The 19,560-nt window shown below is 46.3% G+C and overlaps 1 protein-coding gene across 1 annotated transcript in view; it reads right to left on the reverse strand.

The window, feature by feature from the left end:
• C2CD2 (C2 calcium dependent domain containing 2) overlaps window positions 1–19,560 on the reverse strand; it is a 343,623-nt gene that overhangs the window by 119,506 nt on the left and 204,557 nt on the right. The window contains exon 8 of the mRNA XM_069202597.1: window positions 9,778–9,842. Coding sequence (XP_069058698.1) covers window positions 9,778–9,842 — 65 coding nt within the window. The remainder of the gene's footprint in view (window positions 1–9,777; window positions 9,843–19,560) is intronic.

Raw genomic sequence — 19,560 nt, forward strand, 5'->3', positions numbered from 1 at the left:
TGAGGCTCTGCTAATCAGAACCTCAGTGGTTATGCTCTCTCATTTCTTTCCAAATTGTCACTAACAGGCTAGTGACCATTTTTACCAATTTACATTGGCTTACTGGAACACCCTTATAATTCCCTAGTATATGGTACTGAGGTACCCAGGGTATTGGGGTTCCAGGAGATCCCTATGGGCTGCAGCATTTCTTTTGCCACCCATAGGGAGCTCTGACAATTCTTACACAGGCCTGCCACTGCAGCCTGAGTGAAATAACGTCCACGTTATTTCACAGCCATTTTACACTGCACTTAAGTAACTTATAAGTCACCTATATGTCTAACCTTTACCTGGTAAAGGTTAGGTGCCAAGTTACTTAGTGTGAGGGCACCCTGGCACTAGCCAAGGTGCCTCCACATTGTTCAGAGCCAATTCCCTGAACTTTGTGAGTGCGGGGACACCATTACACGTGTGCACTACATATAGGTCACTACCTATATGTAGCTTCACAATGGTAACTCCGAATATGGCCATGTAACATGTCTATGATCATGGAATTGCCCCCTCTATGCCATCCTGGCATTGTTGGCACAATTCCATGATCCCAGTGGTCTGTAGCACAGACCCTGGTACTGCCAAACTGCCCTTCCTGGGGTTTCACTGCAGCTGCTGCTGCTGCCAACCCCTCAGACAGGCATCTGCCCTCCTGGGGTCCAGCCAGGCCTGGCCCAGGATGGCAGAACAAAGAACTTCCTCTGAGAGAGGGTGTGACACCCTCTCCCTTTGGAAAATGGTGTGAAGGCAGGGGAGGAGTAGCCTCCACCAGCCTCTGGAAATGCTTTCTTGGGCACAGATGTGCCCAATTCTGCATAAGCCAGTCTACACCGGTTCAGGGACCCCTTAGCCCCTGCTCTGGCGCGAAACTGGACAAAGGAAAGGGGAGTGACCACTCCCCTGACCTGCACCTCCCCTGGGAGGTGTCCAGAGCTCCTCCATTGTGCTCCAGACCTCTGCCATCTTGGAAACAGAGGTGCTGCTGGCACACTGGACTGCTCTGAGTGGCCAGTGCCACCAGGTGACGTCAGAGACTCCTGCTGATAGGCTCCTTCAGGTGTTAGTAGCCTATCCTCTCTCCTAGGTAGCCAACCCTCTTTTCTGGCTATTTAGGGTCTCTGTCTCTGGGGAAACTTCAGATAACGAATGCATGAGCTCAGCCGAGTTCCTCTGCATCTCTCTCTTCACCTTCTGATAAGGAATCGACCGCTGACCGCGCTGGAAGCCTGCAAACCTGCAACATAGTAGCAAAGACGACTACTGCAACTCTGTAACGCTGATCCTGCCGCCTTCTCGACTGTTTTCCTGCTTGTGCATGCTGTGGGGGTAGCCTGCCTCCTCTCTGCACCAGAAGCTCCAAAGAAATCTCCAGTGGGTCGACGGAATCTTCCCCCTGCAACCGCAGGCACCAAAAAGCTGCATTACCGGTCCCTTGGGTCTCCTCTCAGCACGACGAGCGAGGTCCCTCGAATCCAGCGACTCTGTCCAAGTGACCCCCACAGTCCAGTGACTCTTCAGTCCAAGTTTGGTGGAGGTAAGTCCTTGCCTCACCTCGCTGGGCTGCATTGCTGGGAACCGCGACTTTGCAGCTACTCCGGCCCCTGTGCACTTCCGGCGGAAATCCTTTGTGCACAGCCAAGCCTGGGTCCACGGCACTCTAACCTGCATTGCACGACTTTCTAAGTTGGTCTCCGGCGACGTGGGACTCCTTTGTGCAACTTCGGCGAGCACCGTTTCACGCATCCTCGTAGTGCCTGTTTCTGGCACTTCTCCGGGTGCTACCTGCTTCAGTGAGGGCTCTTTGTCTTGCTCGACGTCCCCTCTCTCTTCAGGTCCAATTTGCAACCTCCTGGTACCTCCTGGGCCCCAGCAACGTCCAAAAACGCTAACCGCACGATTTGCAGCTAGCAAGGCTTGTTAGCGTCCTTTCGGCGGGAAAACACTTCTGCACGACTCTCCAAGGCGAGAGGGATCCGTCCACCAAAGGGGAAGTCTCTAGCCCTTTTCGTTCCGGCAGAAACCTCAGCTTCTTCTGTCCAGTAGAAGCTTCTTTGCACCCGCAGCTGGCATTTCCTGGGCATCTGCCCATCTCCGACTTGCTTGTGACTTTTGGACTTGGTCCCCTTGTTCCACAGGTACCCTAGATTGGAAATCCACAGTTGTTGCATTGCTGGTTTGTGTCTTTCCTGCATTATTCCTCTAACACGACTTCTTTGTCCTTAGGGGAACTTTAGTGCACTTTGCACTCACTTTTCAGGGTCTTGGGGAGGGTTATTTTTCTAACTCTCACTATTTTCTAATAGTCCCAGCGACCCTCTACAAGGTCACATAGGTTTGGGGTCCATTCGTGGTTCGCATTCCACTTTTGGAGTATATGGTTTGTGTTGCCCCTATCCCTATGTTTCCCCATTGCATCCTATTGTAACTATACATTGTTTGCACTGTTTTCTAAGACTATACTGCATATTTTTGCTATTGTGTATATATATCTTGTGTATATTTCCTATCCTCTCACTGAGGGTACACTCGAAGATACTTTGGCATATTGTCATAAAAATAAAGTACCTTTATTTTTAGTATAACTGTGTATTGTGTTTTCTTATGATATTGTGCATATGACACTAAGTGGTACTGTAGTAGCTTCACACGTCTCCTAGTTCAGCCTAAGCTGCTCTGCTAAGCTACCATTATCTATAAGCCTAAGCTGCTAGACACCCTATACACTAATAAGGGATAACTGGGCCTGGTGCAAGGTGCAAGTACCCCTTGGTACTCACTACAAGCCAGTCCAGCCTCCTACAGTTATCTTTCAAGAGCCTGTCCACTCCAGAATCATATCAGCCACATGGCGCATCATTCCTGAAAGCATATGGAGATATTGGGTGTCTAAGGGTGTTGTTAAGGGTATCAAACAAGAAATCATCTTCAATGTGTTCCTTATGTATTGGTATATTATCAGAAGCAGCTGACCTAGCAATAACTTGTTGGTAGCTGGTAATATCTTCTGGAGGGTAAGGCCAAGCAGGATACAAATCTGGGTCAGTTGTAATAGCCAAGATGGATCATTAGAATCCCAGGGGTCTGGATCTTGTTGTGTTTCCTCTAAGTAGTGTTCTTCAAGCAATGGTGAAACCTGTGGAGTGAGATCTCCCACAGTCGGGGAGGCAGGAGAATGAGAGGAGATAGGTGGAAGTGAAGAAGGGGGAGGAGGAATAAGCTCATTTGAGGAAGCAGCCTTCTCTTTACAAATCTTTTTAGGAGGCAGCAATGTATCCAATGCATCCTGAAATGTTAGCTTCCTTTCAAAAGTCATGGTAGGGGAAGCTATAATTCGCCCTGTGCCTTCTTGAATGTATAGCCTGTGCTGTCTAGTGTCCATAGTCTCAAGTATAGGCTGAATAGGTGAGGGTGTGGAGGAAGTGTGACCTGAGTCCAAAGGCTCCGAAGTAGTAAGGCCTTTATTTTCCAGAACCAAAGTTTTCCGTCGATGGACCTTTTCTGGTGCCGAAATTGTTTCCGAAGAGTTTCGTCTTGAAGCGGATATAGTCAGTGCTGAATATTTACTAATAGTAGGTCGGACCAAAGTGGATGAGGTTGATGCCGAAAACGCAGCTGAAGTCTTCATAAGTTTCGATGCCAAGCCGGCAGGCGGCGCAGCTGAACCGTACTTCCAAGACCGATCATGGCTTGCTTGCATTGGTGGTCCGGTGACCTCAGTAGGGACTTTTTTCTGAGTTTTTGTGGGTGGAGGTGGAGGTGGAGCTGTCTATGCCAACATCAGTTCTTAGCTCTGGATGTCAGACTGGATGTCAGAATCCGAATCTTGGATGGAGATGGCTTCTTGTTGTTGTGGCTCTACTTGTGCAAGTCATTCCCTAAAAATATACAGGGTGCCTTCTGGAGATCTGCATGCTGCTTGGTCTCGAGAGTTTCCTTAGATCAAAACGATCTGCATGCCTCACAGGTAGCCTCTTGATGATCTGGTGAGAGGCACAGGTTATACACCTGATGGTGATCGATGTAAGGGTACTTCGAGTGGCACCGGAGGACAGAATCTAAATGGTGTCCATTCCATGAGGATCACATTCCTTTTGACACCACAAGATAAATAGGCCAGAAGGCCGGATGGGCCAACCCCAAAGAGCATGCAGTTGAACTGGACCCAACGCAATGGAAAGATTGCTGTGCGAACAGAAACTGCGACCAAAAATACAATACTGTTGTCTACAGAAAAGAAGCAGAGAAAGTCTTGGACTGGAGCAAGTCTAAGACAGAGCGAAAGATTATATGTCCGAACCAGACGTCGGAGAGAAAATTATCTAACATAGGACTTGATGCCCATGCACACTATCACCACGAAGGAGTCACCACTCGATCCTGTGACTAGAAAAACAGCTTCTTCAATGAAAAAAAACTTGAAACACTCAAGACCCAACACTAGATGGCAGGAGAATGCAGAGCATGTGTATCTACTGCCACATATGCCATTGAATCTATTGTTACCATAGATAAGTAACTGTATCTTCTTATTGATACACCGTCCCACAGATTCTCCATTCTATGAATGTGCCCCGAAGCAATTCCTCTTTGAAATTGGAATGAATAGTGCCAGTCAACGAAAGTGCTATACTCTTTGCTGCATGCCTGAGATGTGAGGCAGTAGTGCATGACAAATGTATTTAAAAACCACCATGCATCCACCCTGCAGTTGTGAAGAACCAGGATGCCTCTAGAGAGCTGTTGAGGAAACCATGACTCTAACGGATGGGGAACGAAGGCACTCCTAAGGGTCTTTCTTGGCCTGTGTGAGGCAGATCTTGATCCAGAGGACCAAGATGTGTTCAGTCTGCGCCCAGCCCTACTTACTCAGGGAACATCCTCAAACAGCTGATCAGTTGCTCTGTTAGGAACAAGTGAGGTGGCTGATGTAAGGCATCACATGTCTAATGTTCAGTTGTGCAGATGCTCCTCCTCCCCCTCCTTTGTTGGTGGTGGAGGAGGAAAGAATGATGTAAGAGTAATCAGACTGATCCATATTAAATGCAGAAACCACCACCTTGGGTAAGAATGATAGTGCTAATCAACTTACCCAATAGAAAACAGTGAAAGGTGGACAAATGGATATGGCCAAATTTTCTCTGAACCTACACATTGAAGTTTTTGTTGCCATCAAACTGTCTTCAGGGTAAGAAGGTGTACGGGCAACTGTGCACCAACTGGAACAGGGAAGCAAGCCAGAAAGTCAAAACAAGATTCAGATCCCATTGAGGAGCAATAAAGGGAATGTGAGGAAACTAGGAAAGCAAACCTTTTACAAAATGTCCCACGATTGACAAGATAAACATGGTAGGTTGACCAGGCAGAAAGGGTGATCGGAAAGCCCTGAGCAGTAGCCACTGCCAGAACTTGCTGCACAAGAACCAATGCAAATCACAAAAAAATGTCAGAAAAGTGAGATTTGTAGCGCTGAATACCTGCAGGCTCCAAGCACTTACTAACTTACTCCAGCAACATACATAGACAGATTTGGTAAAGGACTTCATGGCTACAAAGAAGACATCTGTGCCTTCATGTGAAAAACAAAAAGAAACCTAGTCTGCGCCACCCAATTTGCATGTATGCAGCTGTAGCATTAGGAGAGACGAGGACACTGGGTGGCAACCAATAGGCATACCAGATCTGCTTGCCCTCTGTGATGGTTAGAATCATGTTCAATCCTCCTGTAGCACTTCAAGAGAAGCAGTATTGGTAGAAAAGTGTACAGCAGGCACTGAGACCAGTGGAACTAGATGGAATTTCCCCAGGGAACCATTCAGACAGAAATGTATGACACAATATTTAGGACGCTTCCGGTCCTGGGCTGTGGCAAAGAGACCCCCATCTAGGGATGTTCACCTCAGTTACTGCGGGATGCAGCTCCCACTTGTGATCTTCCAGTGAGATGACTGAGCATCCAACTTCAGGATCCTGCTAGGTGTGCTGCTACAGACAAGATTCCCTGTCTTTCCACCCACACTCAACAGGCCTCCCAGCATAGGGTGTATGACTCCATACAGCCCTGCTATTACGGACAGTAGTGGCAGAGTCCAACAGAATCTGAATGCTGTTGCGCGAGATAGAAGGGAGAAATGCTTTCATTGCAAGAGAGACTGCATTTCAAGAATGTTTATGTGCTGTCGCTGCTCTGATGTGGACTGAAGCTCCTGCATATTCAAGTCACCCCGACGGGCACCCAAGCCTAAGCCTAGCAAGGAAGCATCCATGGCAACCTAAGCCTGCAGAAGGTTTAAAGGGCAATCCCCCTCCAAATGTTAGGAGGGGTCCATTCACCACTTCAGATCCATATGAATAAAGTGGGAGATCTCTCCTGAACCTGCAGCCTATTGAAGGATCCTCATCTGCTAAAGGATGTACAATGGAATGAGGCCAAGCAAACTCAAGACCTGCAGAACTGGGATCCAAGTCAGAGTAAAAAATAAAGGCATCATCACCCAAATATCCATCATCATCATCACCTTCTGTGAAGGAAAGGCCTTCTTTTGGGCTGTGCCTAGTTCTGCATCTATAAAAGGTCATCCTTTGTGAGGTTTTTCTGCATTGATGGAATCACTCCCTGAAATTACTTCCTGACCTTGCTTTTATTAGCCTGTTATCCAAGTATGAAAATACATAGACTCCTGACCTTTGAACTGAAGCAGCCACAGTGGCTTTCCCTTTCATTAGGGCACATAAACTGGCCATCAGTCTAAAAGGAAGAAACATTAGCTTATGGTGCTCGCATCTCACCATGAACCTCAAGAAACGCTAGTGGTCAGGAAGAGACGTAAACAATCGATTCCCATGACCCTTTCTTCCAGAGGCACCATCTCTGTGGTGCCTCCTTCAACAGAGGAAGGCTTTCCACCTCCAAAAGCCTGGCAGCATGCCTGACAGAATGTCCTGGTGGAAGGGACAGAAAGGGTAAGGCTTAGCGCTTGCTAATTAGTTGGATGCCCCAGCAACCCCTCAGAATGTGAAAAATGGGAGTCTGTCTCTTCTTAACCCTCCCATGATATGAGGAGGGAGGGTCAGAGAGTTTTCTGAGGCAGCAGAGAATGGCACAGACTGGATTTAGTGCTGATGCTGTTGTTATTGTCCCCTACATACACCCTTGGCCCAAACAAAGCAATATAACTGCTGGGTTGTCTGAACAGGCTGAGAAGGTTCTGTCTCCCAGGGCTGCAATGCCCTAGAGAAGCCACAAAGCCACCTATATTGTTCATTGAACTGTCACACTGGAGATGCCGGGCCCAAGGCGAGAGCTGTAACTGTTCTGTTTTGGAAGTGCTCTCTGGAGAAGTCAGCTTCTCCATAAATACGAAAGACATATCTGAGTATGGTTTTATCTCTCTGTCTCTGTAGAATCCATTGGAAAGCAATCAAGCAGGCCGATTTAGTGAAGAGCTGTGCTCGCGGATCAAGCAACAGTGTTCACAGAGTCCAGTCCGCACTATAAGAGCTGTCTGGATAATTCCAAACTGTCACTGGCCAAGTTTGTAAACAGCATGATAGTATGTGGTCTGTTAAACGGAACAACAATGCTTTATCAAGTCCACCAAGGTCGTTCCATATCGATCAAGAGGGCAGGTAGTAGGAGAAGTGCAAGGTTAACTCACCCAGAATCAAAGACTTCACAGCCATAAAATCAATTTTGTTATGCTCCTTATCAGGAGGTGCCACACGGCAGGCATTTGGATTCTGGGATAGGTTTGACAACAAAACTTTCAGATGGAGAGTGAAAGAGCAAAATTTTGGGATCACCCAAATCAGACCTGGGACATTTGACAATCTATATGTGTATGCAGGACCAAAAAGGGTTTCTCCAATGCAGCCACGACAGGATGCAAAAGGGCATCACTGAATAGAAACAAGAGCACTACTACGCTACTGAGGAGTGTTGCAAAATTTCAATCAGAAAAAGTCAGACTTTGCCTTCAAAGAGGACACAGGCCAAAGCTTCAGGTGCTGTATGTACCTTAGTTGTAAACAAAGAAACGTCCACTGAAGCAGGGCAAAATAGGTAAATGATTCTTTGGTTAAGTGTCCCGGCCACTCACATGTTGCAAGTCATGATATAAGGCAGCATCAGCATTGTAACAGTTAAGGAGGATATCCGCCTCGGAACCATCATGCTGTGTAAAATCATAATCTTTATAAGGCATTGTGAGGCTTTCGTAGTTTGTCTGAGCTGAAAATTCCCTCGTACAAGACCCTAGGGAGGTATACTCAGCTTTATGTTTACCATGTTTCTTCCAACATGAACAACATCAAGGTCATAACGTACTCAGCTCTGTGGAGGTGATTCACCTGTGACTAAAGAGTTCACTTAGGCATCTCTTAGCGTAACTTAAGTAGAACCAACTTGGCTTCCTACTCCCTCATTGCCTTTGTGTACATGGAGCCACTAGAATTGCAGGCGGAGGCGCTGTGCTCTGGTCTAAGGCACCACAAGCAGTTGTCATGTGAACCCAAAAGGGGCATCTGTGACCAGGTTTGAAGCTTTATGACACATCTGACTTGGCCGCTGTCTAACGCAGAAGACTTTTCTCAAGGAGATACACCGAGAGCTTCCAAGCTACATCAATGAGGTGCGTAAAAACAGGAACCAATGCCACCATGTTGCTCAGTGATTAATATACTTCACTGATGTGATGTTAGGAGGTTGAGTCGTGGCTGAACTGCAGGCGTGACAGAGCAAGGCAGCAATTGCTGGAAAAAAGCTTCACTGGAGCAGCCTAAAGCCTGTAACGATAAGATTTAAGGTAAAGAATCTACGGGAAGATTTATCCAGGCCAACAATATATGGTAGGTAGAACGAAGGCTGGTGTTACTAATGAAGACCTCTTTCAGTAAAGAGGACCTAGGTGATCAGATCATGTAGGTAGTTGATAGAAAATGTTTTGCACTAAAACTGTTTTAGGGTCCTAAGTAGAACACCTCGTCAGAAGCAGCTTCCTCTCTGATCAGCTGACAGACAGTACATCCACACAGTGGAAAGATGAGATTCCATGAAAGCAAGGGATAAGCTGCATGCGTGTGTGCAGAATTCTTAAAATATGGACAAGTCAATCCACTAATTTAAAAGTTAAAGGAACTTTCAGTAAGGGTTACAGGTGGAATTACAGACCCACCTACTTCTCTCCTCACTCAATCTTGCCATCTATCCACTCAGGGAACTTCAAGAGAAGATAAACAAGCGTAACCACCGTGAATAACATTTACCTATCTGAACAAAATATATTTTACTTTCATACTGAATGCCGAAGGGTTTAAACCCACACCTCAATATGCAAACTGGCTCCATATAATTGCAAAATAGTAACTGTGGCAAAGAACGTTAACCTTCCTTGATGTGTCGCATTTTGCTGTGTGTCATTCACTAACTTTCAAAGTTATTAAACAAAACAAACGTTTCACAAGCCCTCAATTGACAAGGAAGGATAAGGACACAAATCCTACAGGCGACAGCTTTCAATGTCAAAACATTAAATATCCTCTAAAAATAAAACACACAGGTATGCACAACTGCTGTAGAAGTCCCCAAAAATAAGCAGAATACAATTGGTGGAATAAGAAGGTCTTTTTGACCATAACAACTTGGAATTCAAAGAATAATAGTCCCAGTTAAGCACTCAGTCTCATTATACAACTATCTCCCAAATTCTACAGACCAGAACACTGATGTAAAACTAGGGCACTTACTCTCAGAGGATTTACCAGCTTCTAAGATCTGCAGGTGCAACTCCTTCGATTTAGCATTCAAGTCGCTGCAGGGTGAAATAAAACATCTGATTAATTACCTGAGCAAACACACAAAAAATCTACAAATTCCTGCATTTGTTTTGCACAGATTGCATATCCAACAGCCTAATTGGGGGTTATTTTGGTCTCTTAAAACGAAGGCAGAGAACATTTAAATGTGCAGACAAATTCTCAATTAGACATGTTAAAATTTTTGCTTCTCAGGTCAAATTTTCAATAGAGAAAAATCACTTTTTTTTGCTTTTCAGGAACAGCAAAGATGGGTAAGCAGCAGCAGGCCTATCATCGCATGTGCACAGCTACACAAACAATCTCACAGAACAGAGGGGTGAGGCCTGGTCAAAAGGAGGTCACAAGGAGCTTCATCTGCTAAGAACACTTATAAATGCATGAAATGGACAAAGGACAGACAGGAACGGAGAGCGCAGACTGAGGAGGGGATGAGTAGAGAGCAAGCAGAGGAAAACAGGAGAAAAGGGAATATTGCCTACTGAAAAGCAAAATAACACAAAGAGCAGCAGCAACACCACATGAATTGGATAGTGAAACACAGGAGTAACCGACTAATTAAAGACAGAAAAAGCACACAAAAAACACTGAAGACAGAGTATGAAGTAGGGCCTGGCAGGCACAAGACCAGAATATGAGCGAGCACAATTGTGAGGGATTAAGCAGAAGCATGAATGATAGAATAAAAAGTACAATTGAGAAAATAATCACAAGTTGAACAAATCAGAAAGACGAAAAAGTAAATGGAAGAGTGCAAAAACCATTCCGATCATCAAGTTAAAAATAAAGTGATTTGATGCTTCATCTGCAGCTGTCTTCCTCGATGGCATTCTGAATGGGACCAGTAAACAACGAAAATTGCAATCACAGGTTCTACATACAATTGCAAGGTTCCCAAACCACCACTCTGCACACCGGGGTGAACGTTATAATAACCTGGCATATCAGTGCAATTTTTGCATCGTAATCCCTGAACCCATGAAAGCAGCGTGGTTTTAAATATTTGATATGCAATGTGACTTGTACTAGGAAAGGGGTGGTGTTAAAACGCACCACCGACCCTCACCACAAATCGCTTCAAAGTTTTCTGTCAAACAAGTAAATAAAGGTATTCATTTATTTGTGAAGCCCCACGTGTGACCTTCCAGTTATTTCAGATTACCGCAGGGATACAACACGTGCACAGTTTGAGGACGAGAATGTGGCTTAGACTACAATTGGATTGCTGAGTACCAGTGTCTGATGTTCTTCGGTTACGACTCCTGCTTGTGAAAAGATTGTTTAATAAGGAAGCCTGAAAAGTTACGTCTTTAGGAGCTGCACGAGTTTTACGTGGTTGGGCGCAAATTTTAAAGAGCTCAGCTGAGAGTTTTTGACAGACTTGCGTCCAGTACTCCCAGGGATCTACTAGCGCGCTTCATCCTCTTGAACGTATGTTGATGGATCAGGTCACAGGATGGATTCGAGGAGTACATTGAAGCTAGATTCTGTGAGTATTACGGACCTTAACCCAATACGGTTTGTGGACAATGCAGAGAACCTTGAATGTAATTCTGGACACTACTGCTAGCCAGTGAAACGTCTTTTGGGCGGGCTTTATGTGGTCATGTGTGCAGAGGTTTAGGAATAGGCTTGCTTTGTGCTTCTGTAGCCTGCAATTGAGTTTCTTCAGGAGATCAGTATAGATTATGCTACAGTAGGTCAGGCCTACCACGACAAGTCTCTTGACAGCTCCCTCCACTTAAGATTTGGAGAAATCGAAAGATTTTCCAAAATACAAGCATCTAGACTGATGCCTTTGAACACTTGGCTCACTTGCGAGGTAAAATTTGTTTTGAGTCAAACAGTAACCACAGGTTCATCACTTTGTGGATCCGGGACTAGCTGAAGGGTAGTGAGACAGATTGAGTTACTCCCATTAAAGGAATCTGGCTTAGTTCATACATAGGAAGCTATCCTTCGTCAAATGGAGCAAACCGTCCAACCACAAGGTGATGTTAGTGAGATTATTTGGTTTGTTATCTATCTAAAAGTCATATGCATACCTTTGAAAGTTAGCCTGGTACTGTTCGAGATGCTGTGCAAGGAAATACACATAGATAGTATACAGAAGAGGGGTGATAATTCGGGAACAGCAAAGTTCACTAGGGGCATAGATGGCTCGAATAACCCATTCAAGTCTTTCCAGCAGTGTTCAGTGGTTGACAGTGGAGCAAGCGCTTCATGGTTATTCTTTCTTTTGGTAAGCAGCTTAGCAATATTTCAATGAGAAAAGGTATGCAATATGAGGCAGTATAGTCATCTATTGTATAATTCTTATCCAAGTTTCAAGATAAGATGAGTATCTTTCTCAGATTCGTAATCAACCCTCGTTACCGCTACCTTTTTGCAAGTCGTTTAATTCCTCGGGCGTGGCTAGCCGCCAATGGTGAAGGCAGCATAGAGCGGAGCTCCCGTGGGCGAACCCTCATCTGTCTCTATCCTGTCACCCAATTCCCCAACTGCAGACGACATTCCACCACTGAGCTCACCTCCCCCTAAAAAAAAAAAATGTATATACTGGTGAGCAGTCTGACAGCCCGAGAAGCTCTGACGCGGCACAGCAGACCCTGTTCTTGGCTGGAGGGAGATATGACGGTGCAGCCCAAGATGGTGTATCTAGGCTACGTTGCCCGGCTCACAATGCAGCTGTAGCAAACTGCCAGAACCTCCCCCGACACCGCAACAGACAGCTGAGATGGGCCCAAGTGCACCTGGGGGAAGCGGGGAGAGCCCCTTCCTGAGAATGGGGTGAGAGGGGGAGGGCTGGCAGTGAGCTTGCCAGCCGCCTTCACCGCCACTACAACAGGCCTAAACGTGAGAAGAGGAGGCCGTCCCATTCAGAGGCCCGCGCCAGCAGTCTGCCAAACGGAAAAAAGGTATAGGAAGGGTGGGCGACCCTCTTCCTCTCCTCGTTGACTCTGCTGAATTAGAACACCCTTACAGGTGGGGTGAGGTTAGGGGGGAGGGGTGCTGCACCGAGGGAAGGAGACACTACATTGCCTGTGAGCCACACAGCGCTAATAATGGACACCTCGCCCAACTGTTTCCAGGCCCCATCACCGAACGGCAGGACTTGGGCGTCCAAGACACCAGCAAGCCAACAGGCCCCTAATACATCACAAAAGTGGGACAGGAGGTGGAAAAATGCTCCAGCGAAACCCCTCCCCAGTCCAGAACCTCATACTAATCAGCGTAATTGACTCAAGCATGTAGAAGCATGGCTAGATTAAGAAAGGAACCTGGGTATAACCATCCGCTCCTTCAGCTGCCTTTGCCAGGGGCATCTTGGGGAGAGACAGCAGCCTAAACCTGAATGCTCCATTATTACTACTATACCTGCCTCCAGCGATATTTGATACCCGTGGCCCAACGCCTTCTCCATGGGGGCTGTGCTCAACTATGTTCCCCTTCAACAATCACAACGCTCAGGGTACTAGGGCCCCCGACTTTTGGATCCCTTCTTCAAACCTGAACCATCGGGAAATCAGCAAGGAAAAAAAAAAATGAGGCTGGCAGAATGCACGCGCATGAATCCGAGACCACCCAACCTAGGGTGGAGGGAGGCACCTCGGAACTGAAGACCTCAGGAGGCCCCACCCTCCATGAAATCCTGCAGGCCATTACGCCTTCCAGAGAAGCACTAGAGGCCAAGATAGATGCCAGGGGTGTGGAATTAATTAAAATATCTACTTGTCCAGGGGACAGGTTGCTTCTCAAATCTACTTGTCCTGTAAAAAGATCTACTTGTCCCTTTGGTGCCATGTAGTGTGGCGACAAATTATGGCAGCAATCTCATTATGTAAGAGCTCTGATAATAGCCTCTCTGATTATGCCAGGGCTACTACCATAGTAGGGCTTGAATACTTGCAGTTTCAATCCCTACTGTAGCAATTTCCTTATTTTGCCACCTTTCTGCAGATCTGCATCCTGGGCCTGGAGGAAGCAGTAAGCAATAGTTCCAGGGGTGGAATGCCTTTGAGTCTGCAAACCTACTAACCTGAATGTTTTAAAGATTTTCACCAGCTTCTCTCTAATATTTTCCCATAATAAGAAAGGTTGGACATTTACTCCCGACAATGGCAGAATTAGAACTTCTTCCAGGGTTGGGAAGAAAGTGGCCAGAGGGAAAATGAACTTGCAAATGCTCAAAAGATTTTCACATGAGCAAATCTACACATGCGTATTTACCCATGCTAAAATACAGTTCACAAATATTTTAAAGGGGTACGACATATACCATGGGTGCACTTTTGTGACTTTCTTTAAGAATTTGGGGCCACATGTAGGTAGGTTCAGATTTGCGACTCGCAATTTGCGAGTCGCAAATCCGAATGTAGGATGGTGTCCCTGACACCATCTGTGATTCGCAAGGGCGTCACAAATGCCCACCTAGTGAATAATCATGAGGTGGGTCGCAATTTGCGACCCCCTTGCGAATAGCGGCCCTCACAGGGATGGTGGCCTGCTGGAGACAGCAGACCATCATGTCTGTGACTGCTTCCTTAAAGGAAAACGAGATGCATTACAAAAACGAAAAATGAAACGTTTTCGTTTCATTTTTTCAGAGCAGGCAGTGGTCAGCTGCTCAGAATTTTTTTTTACAGTGACATTCACAATGGGGAAGGGGTCCCAGGGGGACCCCTTCCCTTTTGCGAAAGTGTTAGCACCCATTTGAAATGGGTGCAAACTGCGATTGGTTTGCGCCCGCGGTCACAAAACAATCCTACATTGCACTGTGAGTCGCAATTAGGAATGGAACACCCCTTCCTTATTTGCGAGTCGCAAACCCGTTTTGCGATTCGGTAACCAAGTTACTGAATCGCAAAACTGGGTTTGTGCATCGCAATGTGCTTTTTGCACGTCGCAAACAGCGAAAGTCGCTGTTTGCGACATGCAAAAAGCTACCTACATGTGGGTCTTGGTCCCTAATTAGGTCTGGTTAACAAAGACATTTTGTTTTTACCAAACTTCTATTTCTCTCTCTTTCGGCTGGCTTTACTGTGAGTGATCGCATTCTGCTCTTCCACAAGGAGCATATTGGCACACAAAGTAGTTTTGTTCAGTGTCAGGAACTACAGTGGCAATCAGTGACGTAAAGAAACTGGAGGGTGCCCTTTTGCAAAGAACATAGAGGAGCCCCCTCTCCAGACTCACTCAGGGCAGGTGCTGTGCTGAAGGGGCCCCCTGGAGGGCGGCTGCGGGGCCTTTGTTATGCCACTGGTGGCAACATGTGCTTTTAGAGTTCAAAAACTTTTTGGGGGGGTTTTTGCCAGTGTTTGTTACAATGTTGAGGGCCTGGTAGCTCCCACAACAATAAAGTGTTACAAAAGCCATGTCAAAACAAGACACTCATTGATGAAACTAAAAGACTTATAAAAAATATGTCAGACCAGTTGGCTTTGTCAGTGTTTGTTTATTTTCATGCTTCCCATATTCGTTTTGAAAATGGTTACCCTGATTTTCCATTAGAAATATTTTTGGGAAATACTAGCATGCATCAACACATTTTACTAAATGACACTTCATTTGCATCTAATCAGAGAGCATTCTGGGAGCAGTATACTTGGCCTCATAGCCTAAACTTTTCAAACGTGTATACACGTTTTTTTTTTTGCACTGGAACCAACGTCATTAGTCAAGTGTGACCTTAAAACATTTATTTACAGCACTCACCCTAATAATGAAGGCTTTCAAATAATGAACCATAAATACAAGTTCGAACAGCATTATCTTTTGGAAACACATTACCTCAACTGCAGAGAGTTCCACTCTCTGTAAACAAGCAGCCAAAGGGTTTGTGCTGCAGAGGGTTGGGCCTACTTGTCCCAAGGACAAAGTAAACATAAAAACTTGTTGCCCTTGACCCCAACCACCACCGTTAGGCGGAAAGGGTCACCAACGGAGAAAAAGATTTACATGAGCTATCACCTATCACCAGAGTTGGCAACGGAACGAATGACCACCCTGACTTCAAAGTTCACCTCTTAGAAGCAAGAGCCGCAGATGCTGAAAATCGGTCGCAGCGCAATAATATACGAGTGGTGGGCCTACCTAGGCTGAAGGACCCAACATGGTGGAACACCTGAAGTGTTGGCTCTGTAAAAATGTGGCTCCAGAAGGTCTTTCTCCATATTTTGCGCTGGAACAAGTGCAAGGGTGTGCCAACGTGCCCATCAGCTCTGGAAGGATGCCCACACGTAATAGTTGCCAAACTGCTGTTCTATAAAGACTGCAACAACATTCACAATCAGATACGTAAGAAAGGAGACCTCAAGGTGGACAACAGCACTGTCAGAATCTTTGTGATTTCTCGCATGAAGTACAAAGGCAATGCTCACTTTCCAAGAGGTCAAAAAGATACTCTGCCACCAGAACATTCTGTACTCAATGATATTCCTGTTTAAACTGCGGATGATCACCACAGAAGGCACACAGTTCTTCTAGACCGATGAGGAGGCATGGGACTGGATCGATCTTTTCTCCCAGCCAGACAAAACTGAGCACCCTACGGAGACTAGCCCGAGACACCAGGGCTCACGGTGCAAACCACGCCACCATAAGATAACAGCTCCCACAGAAGCTGAAGCAAGACAAGAACGTCAAAGACTCATGATGGCAGTAGCCTCTGAGTAACTCTGGCACCAGCCCCAGATCGCCACTGCAAGATGAGTCAGATCATGCAACAGATTCTGACCAGTTCTCTACCTCCTCTAGGAACTCAAGCACCAATATACTTGGAATCACACCTGGAACATCCAATTAAATTATATAGGCTGAATGGCTGGCTAGTTATTAACATGTTGAGACCCACCATTAAAGGGGATTTAGGAGGTTTAAACAATTGCTCATCTAATATCCTGCTCTCAAACGTTTGCGCACATGCTGGCATGATCTGACAGATTGGGGGCTTAGTGGGATGCAGACACCACAGCACCTCTACTTTAGAGTTATACGAGAGCTCTCCAATGTATGTTTGTTGAAAAATTGATTGTTTGGATGGGAGGTAGTTGCCTGAATGTCCTGGGGAAGAGGAGTTGGGGAAATTGTTTTTTCTTATTTAAAGGGGTACCCATGAGTCACCATATGTCAACTCAAGGATTTATACACTACAGCGAGCTGACATCATAACCATTATCTGTCATTCTCAGAACCACACTATCCAACACCAATGACAACACAGATGACCTCCAAAATAATTTCTTAGAACATAAGGAGAATGCACATGATGACTAGAGGGTACAAAGTGTTCTCCAATCTCAACAGTCGGGGGAAACATAAATAGCCTTACTCCAAGAGAAGCATCTCACCTCCAAGGAGGGAGCGGCACTCCGCGGGTGGTGGAGGGGTCAGCTATGCTACACTACATACTCAGCATTGATTTGGATTAGATCCGGGGTCCCATTTCAGCACATGTGGAATACCATGGATCCAGAAGACAGATACGTGGTGACACAGGGGTGCCTGGGGAGGGGGTGGGGGGGGGAGACAGAATTTGGCAGCGATCAGTGTGTATGCTCCAAATGTAGATCAGGGGACCTTCCTGGCCAGCTTATCAAGAGTGCTGGCCCCGCACCTAACCCAAGCAGATCCACTGCTTCACCACTTGCACCCACCTCGGAGGGACTCCCCAGTGACTAGGACAACCAAAATCTTTACTGACTGGCAGAACCAATGGAGACTCCTGGACATATGATGCCAGACACATCCACAAGTAAAAGACTACTCCTTTTTCTCCCCCCTACACAAATTGCATACATGCCTAGATATGTTCCTCTGCTCCCCAGACATTCATCGCCAAACTCACGGGATAGAATACATAGCACACACACTCTCTGATCATAATTCGGTACTTCTGTCCTTGGGTGGGACCACACCAGATCCCGTATTCCGACTTGGAGACGGAAAAAAGGAGTCCCTAGAGGACTCCCTGTTCTGCGAAATCGATCAGAGAGTTAATTATGCAGTTCTTTGACACTAACTAGGATACTGCCTCCTCCACGTTAGTGGAGTATGACCCCTTCAAAACTGTAATAAGGGGGCGATGCATAGCAGAATCAATGGGCATTGGAGGCACCATTCTAAGGGAAATCGTGGAGGTGGAAAGATAATTGAGCATGGTGGTGAAGGACAGACCAGGGCATCCAGAGCTATACCAAACTGTACTGGAAACCAAACAAAAGGTAGTGGCCCTCACTGAACGACTGTTTCTTGGACTACAAACATTAAATGACACGGGCACATGCAGACAGGGACAAAACAGGCCTGCTGTTGGCCTGGCACGCTATTCCAGTGAGGAGGGGCTCAACTATAATAGATCTTGAAACTGAAGAGGGCCTTCATTTATACAAACAAGCAGAAATAAATAAACACTTCTTACAATATTATGCAAGATTGTATGCGAGTATCTCTGACCAGCTGGCGGGACAACAGCAAACATACATAAAACAGCTACCCCTGGCAACCCTCGTGAGTGTAGAAGCCTTAGGTTTGGGGGGGAGGGGACGATATAACTATACAGGAAATTCTAGCAGCACTAAAAATCTTAGCCCAAAGAAAAACCCCAGGGACAGACTGCCTCCTGGTGGAGTTTTACGCTACCTGTGTTGATATACTAGCTCCCAAATTGGTTGAGCTGTATAAGTAGGCAAAGTCAATAGGGTGCCTGCCTCCAACTACCCAGGAAGCCCTAGGGGTTGCTTCTACTAAAACTGGGCAAACTGGCAGAGAACTGCAAATCATATATTCCGATATCATTGTTAAACCTCGATAATAAAATCCTGACCCGGATATTAGCCTCCAGACTCCTCCCACTGATGCCAAAACTAATACAACCAGATCAAGTGTTCATCCCCGCCCGGAGTACAGCGCTCAACATCTGCCACCGATTGGCAGTAATGGATGCACAAGCCAAGGAGAAACCACAGGCTGCAGTGTTTGCAGTAGACATAGAGAAGGCGTTGGATAGACTTGAGTGGGAGTACCTATATGAAGTTATGAGGAAAACAGGCCTAGGAGCTGGGTTCCTGGTGTGGACCCGCTTACTGTATTCTGACCCCACTCAGACAGTCCACACAGGACACACTATCTCTGAGAGCTACCCAATTGGCAGGGAACCCCAGCAGGCTTGCCCTGTCCCCCACTGTTCGCTCTGGCGATGGAGTCCCTGGCTAGTTGGGCCAAGGAGGGCAGCAGCTATAGGAGAATCAGGGTCCACATTCACTGCCATCACATAGCGCTCTATGCCGATGACATCATATTGTTCCTTTAATGATACATGCATGGGCTTGACGGGGGCCAGAGCCATGCTGTAAAATTTCAGCCACCACTCAGAACTGAAAATGAACTGGCTGAAGTCTCATCTGTTCCCCCTGGGAAAGGATGGCCACCCCCCAGAAGGTCTACGAGAACTAACTTGGGAGCCCCACTGTCTTACATATTTAAGGCTTGAAATTTAGCATGAGCAAAAGGACTCCCTGGATGGAAATGTTGGATCTGCCACCCGTTCATTGGGATCCAGCGTAGACTTTATGCAGGTACTCCCATTGTCTGTCGCCGATTGAATATCAATGCTAAAAAGTATCACCCTGCCCCACACAGCATGTTTAGGGAACTAGAATCCTTAATCAAAAAATTCCTGTGGAGCTCCGGTCGGAAAAGAGTGGCTCTCACTAA

This window comes from Pleurodeles waltl, chromosome 8 (assembly GCF_031143425.1).
Source record: "Pleurodeles waltl isolate 20211129_DDA chromosome 8, aPleWal1.hap1.20221129, whole genome shotgun sequence".
NCBI classification, from domain to species: domain Eukaryota; kingdom Metazoa; phylum Chordata; class Amphibia; order Caudata; family Salamandridae; genus Pleurodeles; species Pleurodeles waltl.